The sequence below is a fragment of the Opisthorchis viverrini genome, assembly GCF_000715545.1.
Source record: "Opisthorchis viverrini unplaced genomic scaffold opera_v5_6, whole genome shotgun sequence".
Taxonomy (NCBI): Eukaryota; Metazoa; Platyhelminthes; class Trematoda; order Opisthorchiida; family Opisthorchiidae; genus Opisthorchis; species Opisthorchis viverrini.
In genome coordinates this window covers 2877536-2890380 of record NW_008751662.1, presented here as the reverse complement: position 1 = coordinate 2890380, position 12845 = coordinate 2877536, and the positions used below count along the sequence as shown (strand labels likewise).

The 12845-nt window shown below is 41.3% G+C and overlaps 1 protein-coding gene across 1 annotated transcript in view; it reads left to right on the top strand.

Moving 5' to 3' along the window:
* Positions 1–564: 564 nt before the first annotated feature.
* T265_00643 (hypothetical protein) overlaps positions 565–12845 on the top strand; it is a gene marked incomplete at both ends in the record, with an annotated part of 32138 nt that continues 19857 nt past the window's right edge. The window contains one exon of the mRNA XM_009164471.1: positions 565–987. Within this exon, the coding sequence (XP_009162735.1) occupies positions 565–987 (423 nt within the window). The remainder of the gene's footprint in view (positions 988–12845) is intronic.

Below are 12845 nucleotides of genomic sequence, written 5' to 3'. Positions count from 1 at the left end.
CGCCGCATGCCATCGAAATTGGCCATCTGTCATCCACAGTCCTTGTGTACACGGGAATCTGCACGCATGTGTATGCATGCATTCGTCCACACACATTTTATCAACAACTAACACTTGCCACTCCCTTTTGCCTTTCGGTGACGGATACTTAAGACGCCCCAAATGCAACTCCTGTTGATTGGTCCAATCGGTGCGCCTAATGTGTTTTCTTCCCCCAATACGATGAGCGATGGACACTTGGGTTTAGTTATATCACACCCCTAACAACCACCTACCCAGAAAAATAAAGCACACACACCAACACACATCATTCTACCGTTTGACCACCTGTTGTGGAAAATCCGCCTCCTTAATTGGTCCCAAATAACGCGTATGTTTCTTTTCCCGATAGGCTGTATGCTGCAACGCATCAATCAGCAGCTCCCACGCGGCACTGCTTAGTTATGCAACATGGTTCTAATTGCCGATGGCATGCCGGATGATTCGTGTGTAATATCCGCTTATCCAGCATTGAAAGGTGTCGAAACGCCCTAATTGCAATTTTCAGACGACCTGATAATCGACATGGGACATCTGGGCGAACAGGCACACCGGAGACGAAACCAGGTTCTGATGCGACAAGATTGTACTGCTCTTATTGGCGTTGCAATGGCACTAGTATTGCATACCATGGCGCTTTTGGCAGATGCCGAAAACTTTGTGCCCATCAAAAATCGAAGTATTTTGTTCAAGGAGCACAAAATCAGAGAGGCGCAACAGCCAACAGGCAAACAGCAAGCTAATGGCGGATTTTGGTTCAACAAAGGTCACCCCAATGCTCACTGTTTTCAAGCGCCTGAAGGACTTGATTGCAAAAGTGTTCTGCAGAATCAGGCCTCCGCAGAGAAGGCTCTGAATAACTGGAAACTTGATTATCGCCAGTTACTGTCGCGGATAACTTGCACTCTGCAAAAGCTAAGCTGTCCCCTTGAAGGGCGTTCACTTCAAGTAAGTCAATCAACTTGGGTTTGACTGTTATTCAATAGTGTTTAGTCAACATCACATGATATGCGCTTCATAGAAGAAGCTTCCAGTCAGAGTTGTATGCGTAATACAATTTAGATTGAACCCGACATCAGAGAATCTCCTGATCTTACCTCTTTTGATCGGTTGGCTGGACTTCTATTAGACTAACACAGGCAAACACTTCACCGCCAGGAATTTGCATGCCTGCTGATATGGAGGCAGGCTCGTACAGTTTCGCAAAGAGCTGTACAGAAACTGCGAACAGTCGGAATATAAGGCTTTGATACAGCAACTCATGTGCATCTAAGCGCGTTGTTTGATTCTGTGACTAAACTGCTCCAAACCTTGCAACTTTGGAAAAAAATTGGTCTGAGTATCAGTCACACTCAAAATAGCGCTCTCGTGTGAACCAGAATATTTCTTAGATAAAGGTTTGACGGTGACTGAGCGTTCTGGGCAACTTCGGTAAGTAGGTGGCGGAGTACTCCAGTCCATTGGGAGTTGAAGCCCAAGATATTTAATGGACTCACCTGTCCACGATTATGACGGAATGGGGAAATCTGATGACCGGTATGCTTTTGGTCTTTTTCAGTAACCCATGTCAGTAGGAATGAGTCGATTTTATCGTGATCTGGACGATAACCACAAAGTAAGATCACTGACGAGGAAGATGTGCTCTCAGGTAGGGGAATAAATTTTTGGAATACGTTAATTATCAGGGGTTCCTTTGTTAAATGAGTCTATGCTTTGCCCTCTGTCTGTTTTGTCCTCGTGACAAGTTCTCAAGACTAGTCTTATGTACTGATTTTAGTCCAATCCAATTAAGTCCAGTAACCTCAACTATTTGGGCAGGAAATTGCTTCAGTCGTATTTGAGATATTAGATGTGTGATGTTTCGATTGCAATGTCTTCCTTATTGGAGTTAAAATGTTTCCTCTTCAACTCCAATGGACTTATTTCTTGAGACTAGTGTCATTGAAACTGTCGCTCTACCCAATATACTTTGATCTGAAAATCACATCTTGGGATCATAGTACTAAAACCGGCCGGAGAGCAACACCAGAAGAAGAAAGAACTTTGGTTGGTCCTTACGTTCACCTCACTTTACAGGATTGTTCATCATATAGTGGGTAACAATAATTTGTTTCTCCGATTCTCTAATATAATGACATCACGTCGAAGGGTTTTTTGTAGAGACTAGTAGTGATATTGTTTGGTTGTGTCCACATATTGAAGTGCTTCTGTTCGAGTCTTTTTACCACTCTCAACTTCACCGGTTTCCCCCCAAATGATATGAGTCGCCCCTGTTTCCTACTTGGACTCATTAACGAGCAAAAATTACTAGGCCACCCTTACAGACCAACCCAGCGACTAAATTTGTCGAAATTCCAGGTTATTTTTTCTGTTGTTAGATCTTCAGTTTGAGAATATTTATATAATAGGATAGCGTACTTTTTAAAAGGCCGTTAATATTTGTCAGGGCCAAGCCATCACAGTGATNTATTCGAGTCATACGGTATCTATGGAGATAAAAGAGTACCCTCCCTGAACCATTTATATATATATATATATATATATATATAAGCTTGTGTACATTATCTGGATTGACCGCTGGCCCCAAGCTAAGTGATGTAAAGAAACATTGGCGGTTCTGCTGTGGTTTTGTGTGGAAATCTCATCGATGTTATAAAAAGGGGGCAATGAATTAATCATTTGCTACTAAGCACCTTAAGTATTGTTGTAACAGAAATACACGGCTCAGTACTTGTAACCGATTCACAAATATTTTTAAAGTAGGTATATAAATCTGTTTATGCCCGTCCTGAAACACTGCTTTTTACCAGCAAGGCGGTCCAATAGCACCATGTGACAGGATGACTGTCAGCCATGTTTTTGAAAACTTACTTGGTAACAGGTAGCTTCTCAAACAGCAAGCATTTTTAAGGCCTGGATAAATTAACTAGCCTAATGTGGAACGTATGTGTATTGTTCAGCTGCATCGTTCTAGAATGACCGTTTGGACGGTCTAAATAGAATTGGTCTACACTGAACTTTGCAGTCGCTGAGACGAAGGGCTTCTAGTTCAATCAGGGTTGGGGAAAATTGTCTGATCGTAAACCCTAAAGGGTTGAGAACTATTAAGTTGTCATGAGCGACAGGCCACCAGGCAGACAGATCATAATTATATCAGGCCAGTGAGCAGTGCCATATGACTGAACTATTTGCCATTCCCGCCTAAGGAGACAAGAAGGGAGCCTAGGTCAGATTATATAAAAGTGAGGTTGGTGTTTGTTCAATCTGATGGCCCAACCTGATCGTTTGAGCCCGAAACTTCAGGAAGGACCGCTCTGCAAACTAAACAATGCCGTGAATGTTAATCACGATGTTCCAAACGCTTTTAACACCATTTACCAGCTTCTGAACTCACTCTATCGAATAACTATGAGCAATCATAAGTCGGAAGAAATGTTCTTCATCCGTACTACTGGCTCTGCTTCACAATTTGGTCCAACATTAAAAATGTATCCCATTTTTTCATTCGTTAAGTATTTAAAGTTAAAGTAAGTTAAATTAAGTTAAAGTTAAAGTAAGTACTGCTTCCTGGCAGTGCGACTTCAGAAAAATCAAACGGCCTACAAATCTGCTGTTTTTATGCGTACGCAGCTTTCGAAGTTTAGTCTCTCATAGTGATACTTATTGACCTCATCTTTACTGCACCTGGAGGGTTACCTGCAAGTAAGACAGTCTAGCCTACTCTGGTTAAGCGTATCTTTAGTTAAACCGTATAGTGTTATCTGTCCACCCCAGTTTGAAAAGTGAATAGGTAATCTCAAGGCTGAAAACTTGGTGTTCATATGCTGATGGTAACGCAATAATTGTTAGTGAAAATAAGACCAGTCTGAAAATTTCAGGACGCTAAATACCTATCAGTTCCCGCGGTATCGTTGGACAGGCCATCCATTTTGTAGCTACTAGGTGGACAACTTGGTACATGAGCTATTGTACATGCCTAAAATTTCCATCATATATGTCGTCCAAACGTGTAGCGAGAACCTTGGATGTCTAAATTTAGATCCGTCCGTTCCCCATTAGAGATAAACTACATGACCCCTCATTTTCCAAGTAAGCCTCATCGGAACCTAGTAAGAAGACCTTCCGTCTCCGAGCCGGAAAACTGAGTGGAGTGAGTACTCGGGACAAAAATGGAAGGAGCGAGCACCCAAATGCTCGTGTAGTTAACTCATGATAAGACCTTGTTCATGAAATGCTTCAAGAATGTCCTGCCTAGTGGCCGTCTTTTGTTTCCTTCGGGCCGGCATAGGATATGCCTATTTATATTTCATTAGCACGATATTACTCATGTTGTTCACGAAAATTCTCTGACAGACCACTACCTAGTTTTTGGGTCTGGCGGCTCATCAGGTAGTCATAGCAAATTTTGCTGAACATAGGTGTAAACAGGAGGTTAAGTTGAGTCCCTATGTATGCCGTAGTGGCCATCCCAATTTGAAACTGACCAACTACCTCCATGTACAACTAATCTGGTGTGCAATTTTGAAATGACTGAAGAAAATTGGGGACTGCGCTTATCCAGTGCACTCTGAAAAGTAGCGAAGGGGTGATAGATGCTTCTTATGCGTGAAAAACTGTCTATGGCACTAACTTCAAGACCGATATAGAAATAAGCGGATTTGTTGGACTGCTTACCAGTTCACTTGTATCATGCTCTAGGCTGCGACCAAAACTGTGAAATTCGTCTATCTGTTACACAGAGAGTACCGGCCGTGTGGTTCTCAGTGATCAACCTAAGCTTTTTCAATACTGACTGAGCAGATTTAAAATTTTGTTTTCAACAAAGGATATTCGAGTTGCATGTTTTTCAGTGAATACTTACCAAAATTCAGTACCACTTTCACAATAAAGTGTTTTTTTTAATAGAACAACGTTGCTATATTTTACTCATACTTTACTCATCTCGGGGGAAGTTGCGCTTCGATCTGAGGCAATGAACTGGTTCATTGTAATAGAAGGTTTTATACTTTACCTCACTGTAGCGAGTAACTATCCAGGGGAGTGAAGAAAACTTATCGAAGTTTTGAAATCCATTTAGCCTAACGTATTTTGTTTTATGGACGCTTCACATTCAAGAAGTCGGCGAAGGAGCATACTATCAGCCAGACCGATGGTTCAAAGATATTTAATAATAATTTGAAAATGATTTTATTACCTTAATTCACTATTCAGATTTGAGAGCCCGCTACACAATCCACGATGACCGTAAAAAATTTCCCTGTTTGAAGATTCCACTGAGCAAATTTGATGACAGCAATTTTCGTCAAACACTGTTTCATAGGGATGAAGTTGACTCTAGCTCGGTTCAAACAAGTACAATAATAGGGATAAACATACTGTCCAAAGTTGTCGAATGAACTATACGTACAGCATATTACACGATTCTGTTATGTTGACCAACTGTCAGAGTTGAGACCACCAGATATAGTGGAAAAGTTGATGAATAATGCTATAAATTTAGGCCTCCCAAACCATCTTCCCAAAGGTAAGATGGTTTGAAACAACCGTCAGCTAATTATACAGTTCCTCAAATGAAAGTCACAACTCTACCGTGCTCTTCTGACGAGTTTATAGTATGTTTAATAAAGCTAGTTGTATGGATTACACACTTTTTCCCTTTAGGCGTAATAAACTAGCAAAATAGTCGTGAACTAAGTGACTGTTGTTTAGAGCCCTCTGTACTTTATTTGGGGGCGAGATGGCTCAGCGGTTAAAGCGCGGATTTACTGATCGGAAGGTCCGTGGCTTGAACCCGACCTCTGCCCCTCAACTTTTCCTGTCTAGGCTTGAACAGCCTGGTGGTATCACAGCCCTCGTGCTTCTTCCGGGTGATATTGCAGCTAGGCACCGAAAGAGTGGTACATCTGAACGATGCAATACACTGTTTTTGAATGGTGTTCGCTGAGCTTCCTCGAGCAACGCCATGGGTGCCATTTATACTAAATTTGTCAACGATCTCTAAAAAATTCCAGAAGTTTATGAATCAGTTATCATGTGCACAATTGGCACCATTTAAATCACCTCAAAGACCTTAATTTCGAATTATAAACTCTCCTCTTTTCATGAGTTCTGTAATCAAGAAGCATAAAACGTTATTCTTGCCGCGTTCAGTACCCACTTATGCAACATCTTTAGAAGAGTGAACATTTTTGCCGCGCTGAATTATTGCCATTGTAAACCCCTAGAGAAGATAGCTCTGCGAGTCAAAGCAAGGAACCCATCCGGAATCCGTTTTTTTCATCTAAAGAATGAACAAGATGAACAAGTCGTCATCACCGGATTATTCTACAAGGCAGCTTCTTTCTGACTGTCCACGGTCTGGCGTCACTAATTCATACTTCGTTATTATTCATTAACTTGTTTCCTGCAGGTAAGAAAGTGCAGAGTGGCACTCAAGTCCATTAGTTTTTAACTTTAGGTTCCTTAGAGTTGCGTTATAAAGCAAAATGAACTCATACGTACAAGCAAAATCATTCGACCTACATCCGCAAGTATGGCGGACATATATCGTTACCGGTTCAACTTATTTCTAACCACAAAATTTTTTACTTAACAAGTACTGTCTGAACATCTCTTGACCATGATATTTGGGTTTAACCCATGCTAAATCGAGTACTAATTAAAAGATATCCGCACCAAACCCTCCAAAACCTCCAGTCGCATGCAACTATGTTAAATTCTATCGATCTGTTGTCAAGCAATTTATGTTTTCATTCTATCTTTGGTCTCTGAGGTCACGCTAGGTGTTTACACAAGCTTATGAAACGCTGCAGATATTTTTTCGTATTGACCGTAGGTGTATGGATAGGGCTTTCAAGAGTTCGAGATTGGGAATATCACTCGGCTTCGATTTTCGAGGATACCAAAAGTGCTCACCAAAGGAGAGGAATAACCAAAGCCGATACAACTTGCCGAATTTTTCCAAAGCTAAACAAAGGCGTGCTAAAGTGTTTTAAATAATAAGCAAACGGTTGTGTACAAACGATGCTTTTTAGGCGATACCAACCCAACTCTATCCATATGATATGGGAAAACGAAGAGTAAAATAGCGATATGCTTATTGGGGATTCCCAGTTGAGGCGGTCTCAAAGAGTAGAGAGGGTCTGTCAGGTTGATTCGAGAATTTGATCAAGCTCATCAATTAAGTCATAAATCGAGTAACGAGAACGAGGCACATTCGACTGATAGTGTAACTGTTAGACGTCCGTCTACTGCGTTAGTCTGACAAGGTTGCCATGAATATGTAGAATAACCAAGGGGTTATTTTTATGGTCTTCGCAACTGGCTTTAGGGAATATACTCCGCATTACTACAAAAATACTTTCACAGGTTGGACTCGTGAATCTCAATAGTTGTTTGCTAGGAGAACCGTATATAAAGAAGAAAGTGGCCAATACGGTTCAACTGTTTATGTGACTTTAAGCTAGTCGTCCGGAGACACTTCTATAAACCACATTTTTGAGTCGCACGGTGTCATCCATTTGCAGCTCAAAGTACAGCCAGAACAAGCCCTTGTAACATACGTTGAAAAACGGAATGCTTACTTTTTAAATAAACTTTTTAGATAAGCCAAACAAGACAAAATCTAAACTTAAAATAGACGCGCAGTATACAATTACGATTAAAGTTTCAACAATGACCCGAAGTTGAAGAAAATAAGTGTGCTTAAGAGTGAATGGCATAGAAATTGTTTTGTGAATTACTCACAGCAGTCAAACACAGGGATGGTTAAAGCAAGTTTGCTTCTATCAGTGTCACTATTAGTTTAGTATTTTCAATACGTGAAGTATAAGAAAAATGTGTTATCTTAATGGTCCACCAGACTGACAAAAGGCGTTGAAGTAGCCGTAACTCACCACGTTTTATCAAATTTCGGTTCAACCATGGCCTTGTATACGGGATTTTTAGTGAAATGCGACTGGATTGTACGTAGCATACACTTTATATCATGGTACTATACTATGTATACTGCCGTTTGCCCTTGTTTGACCAAAAACTTTTCTTGGAATCATGTCCTTGCATCATGTCCAAAAGGCAATCTTCAGGAAAGGATTCTAAGATTGCTGTGAGAGTATCAAATAAGTGTGTCCTACTTTACCGAGAAATGGCTTTTAGGTTAACAGCTAGTGCCACTCCGACTGGCCTTCTTCGGCGGTACCTAATTTTGTCGAGCTCCAAAGACGTGGAAAATACAGGAAAATTTCATCACTGGTTGGATCATCCTAATATTGTTCTGCCTCAGGATAAAGTTTTTAAAAGTAACTTCCGCCCGTACTGTCACGTGGCTGCATTAATCGTACAGGCAATTAACACAACTGTGAACCAAGTAGGTTTCTGGAATTTCTGGAGATAATCTCGTTTATCGTTTTCGTGTTTCTCGACGACTTCTGAAGGTTTGATGTCCATGTGGGTGTGTTGATAGACTGCCTGGATGGCTAATGTGCTGCTGAATCCCCAAATTACCGGCCACTGGAGGGAGACGCAACCAGGGCCGACAGAAATGTTGGTCCTGTGTAGGGACAAGTGACAGGTCTTGACACGACGTGCATCAGTCGAGGAAGAACAACGCAGCTACCAATGGTGCACATTAGACAAGGCCATCTGTTGACGACTGGCATGGGGCGGCCGAGACATTGAAAATAGGTGAATACACACCTGCACATACGCACCCAACACATAAGAGCTGCTCTTGGCCGACACCAAAACTGTTTTCAAAATCCTTGTTGTTTTAGTACTTTTAGAGTTGAGGGTAACCTCTCTCTGGCTTTAGGCAGAATCCGAACTTATTCGGCGACATAAAAGTGGAGCGTTGTTTAGCCTTGAACAGGTTTTCGATCTAATCCACCAGCATGTGATAAATGACATCGGTCCTTTGAAATGGTGTGTGAACTTTTGGAACAGTCCAAAAGCTATACTGTCCATGTCATACGTCACGTTTTCCGTCAGTTGATTGGAATTGCGTTCGCTAAAGTCAACGCAGAAGACACCATTCAGTTTTGTTACAAGCATTCTAAACTGAACAGTATTCTCCCTCAATATTCATATTCGAAAGTACTCTTTTAATAGACTAGTCATGTTGTTCGGAAACTAATGGACTCATTGTTCGTTTCGTTTAATTGCACCTGAATTTTTACGGATGTATAAAGTGATCAAGTCGCTTCAAACTAAAAGTGACATGAGAAGATTCCACATGACTGCGCTGGCGGCATCGGGTTCAGGATGTTCCAACTAGGTGAGATCAGCTCACTGTCGGCCATGATACGAAAGGCTACTGATTGACTTCAACGTGCTTGTTAGCGAGGTACTAGCTAGAACAATCAAACTTAACCATAGTCTTTCGAGGTAGGGCTCTCACTACTAGGTCTGGTTTGGAACATCACTTGACACTTGGATTCTCTTCGTGCTTAGTGACGACACTTTGTTGGCACATGTGGTCATAGTCTAATGCCTCAAAATCATAAAACCGAAAGCAACAGCCAATCTTCATCCGTGACTATTCATGATCCATAACGTAATGCTACGTCATATAGGTTCAATTATACCATTCCTGTTAGGCTTTTTTTGTTGTCTTTTTTTATTATACCATAAGGCTGGCGCCAATTTCCACTGACAAGATGCTCCTATTGAAAGCGATTAACAGCTGCGTTTGGCTCCCTAAACTTTCAAATGGTTTTTAGTAAGATGAGCCACATAATCGGTTCATACTTTCAAGATATGCAGTAAAATTCAGAGATCAAACAGTGTTAGGTATTAAGGTTTGTTGAATAGTCCAGCCGTTTCCTTTAACTGAAAACAACCGAACCTCCTTTGCCGCAAGGCAGATGAGGAAACGAGGAAAAAACTAACAGGCATCAAATTCTGCTATGGTGTCAGCAGCACAGTAACAACAGCCGAATTGAATTAAAAACTGCCTAATCTTGGGGATGAAAGCTGTGGATGAAAAATAATTAGATCAACTTGCTTATTACGACCCACAAGCCTATGCTTTCCGCGTCAAGGTCGCAATTTACGATACTACCTGAAATGAATCCAGCAAAGCTGGTCGCAATGAGTGTGTTTCGTTTTGCGATGAAGACATCGGTGACCGCGAGCGATAGCGGTGCATCGCGTAAATGCTCGGTTCTCACCAGAGAGCGCCTAAATGTTTGATCGCATTTCAAATAACGCTACAGACAAACGGGAAAATCTAGCATTTGACAAAACGAACAAAGTAGGTAAGTCCTTGAATACCTAAGGAGTTGTGAATGATTGCCCATGGATATTTCTTAAGGTGACTAGGTCCGTTGTTCTCAGTTGATAAATAATTAGTTAATTTTGGACTCGTGAAACGGAGTAAGCACAGTACGGGCTACATACCGGTTCATAGACCTGGGGGAGTCACTCGTTCCAGTTGCTCAATAGCTTAGAGAATGAAATGGGATATGGTTAGCCTGTTCCGCATACTAATGTAATCCTGTATCGCCAGAACGGACAAAATCAATCGTTAGTTCAGAAGAAAGGAAAAGCTACTGGGAACCATTTCTTAAACCATAAAACCCCATATCCTAGGCCAAAACATCACTCCTCTTTTTATGCCTGTGAATCAAACTTTACATGCTCCATCTAATCAAGACCTCGCGCAGGAGCCTCGGCTCGCACTGCCAATTACTTTAAACCTAAGGGGACACAAATAGGACACAAACAGAGACAGGCAAACAGGACATGGAACCCTCAAGTTGACAAGTTATGGGTCTACTTTATGCAGTTTATCAAGAATTTTGATAAACGACAGGGTTAAAACCTGCGAATTAGCCAAGTTTACATTACAAATTCTGTCAAAAGTCGGTTTAGGTTAAAGAAAGCTTTGGCGAAATGCATTTGTCCGCATAGGGGACAGAACTTACAATAGAGGAAAATGTCTGTAGCTCAGGTAGCGTAGATGGTAGTCGCTGGCTTGTTCGCTGAGCTGGGCAATTTGATTGCAAACGTTTCATCACCAATCGAGGTGACATCATCAGTGCGTTATTGGGGAGCGTAGTAGTGCGTAGCGGTGGGTTAGTAGGCACAACTACTGACGTTTGCAATCGAATTGCCCAGCTCAGCGAACAAGCTTATTACAAAGTAGACAACGACGGACTAAAATAGTACACTTTTAATTATCATCTGTGGTTCTAATGATTGTACGATAGGTTAGCCTTCATTGGGCAGATTGGATGGCCAACAAAGCATTGTCATACAATCTTCCGCACCCGATTCCGTGAATTGGCAAGCGCGTATCTGTTACCGGTCATTCACCAATTTTTTGGGAATGTCGTTTAAGACTGTCCTCCTAGTGTCCTGCACTGAAGCACTGCACTCGGAAAAGCATTGCTTAAACTCCTTGTTGTAATCTTTTAAAATGTTCACCATCTCAAAATACGGCCTTACCAGGTGAAAAAAGTTTGAGTCAGGTGTACAAGGATGAAGTACATCATACCAAACGACTGTACTCATTTGGAAACAGACGATTATAGACTTCTTCCTACTGTGTAGACGTCAAAGTTATAAAACAAAAAAAGAGTGGGACTGAAGGAGACTTGATTGCTGCGTCCTATCCAGCAATGTTCATCCACTCTATGTTTCGTAACTTCCATCTGTCGGCTCAGGGATATCATGTGATCATAACTGAGTAACGCTGAGAAAGGCAACAAACTTTTCGATGAGAAATATTGCCCTGTAATTGAAGTCATTTTTTGTCGAAAAGTAGAGATGCATTGTGTTCTTCCATTATGCTTTGCACTGTGCTGTTTCAACCCTAATCATCAGTAGTGAGCAGCTCACGGATCGCCAGGTAGATTCGATTACGACTAGCAGAATGATTGACTCACACATAGGTAGAACACAGTGCCAATCATCCTCAGAACATGAAATTCACACCACTTGGTCACGCTTTGAATGGTCTTTCGAGTAACAATTCTCGGGAGATTCGAGAGGTGTCTGCTGCTGCTGTTCTTGATAAGGATGAAGGGGATTTACATTTCCTCAGCATTCCAGCGTAGATTGACTTTATTTTCAGGATAAAATTCCCAGGTATCTTCTCATTTTCAAAAGAATTTTCACTGGCTCCTTCAGAGAATATCGGCGTCCATACATTCGTATACGTTTGTGTCCAAATTTTCCCAGTGAAAATTCTTCCTTTGAAAACGGCCAATTTGGCTTGAGACCCTTGAGAACCTATTGGAGTTGCTTTTGTTCTGCTAGGCACACAAGTACACATGAGAAACTCTGTTTTAAGGGGCAAATATCATTACAATTCTAGGTCAGATATCTATTTCTTGGCTGGTGGGAGTGAATTCATTGACGTTTTAAACTCTACAAGTAAGATAAGTGGCTGCGAGCAATGGTAAAAGCAGATACATTTTCTGTGAACTATCAGTGTCTCAATTTGAAAGCTGTATTTCGAAATGGTAGAAAGGTACCCAGGTTTTCAGGAATTAATGCGTGCCAGATTTCAGTAAACATGTAACAATCCAAGTCTCATGAATTTGGCGCCCATCAAGTGCCTTCAGATGATCATTATTGATCTTAATTAAATGACCGCGAACGTAAAACGAGCAGTTTTATGTAATTCTTATTATTCATCCGTCCAACTTGGTGAAAGCTGCAATCGCCTTAATCATTTGTAAAAAAAGTGGGATATATCTTAATTTACAAGGTTGACGGCAATCAAATATGTCCAGGTAGGACTTCAAATGGCGCCCTTTATCTGGCCAATAAACACACGTTGAGTTGTACTCTACTTTCTATTA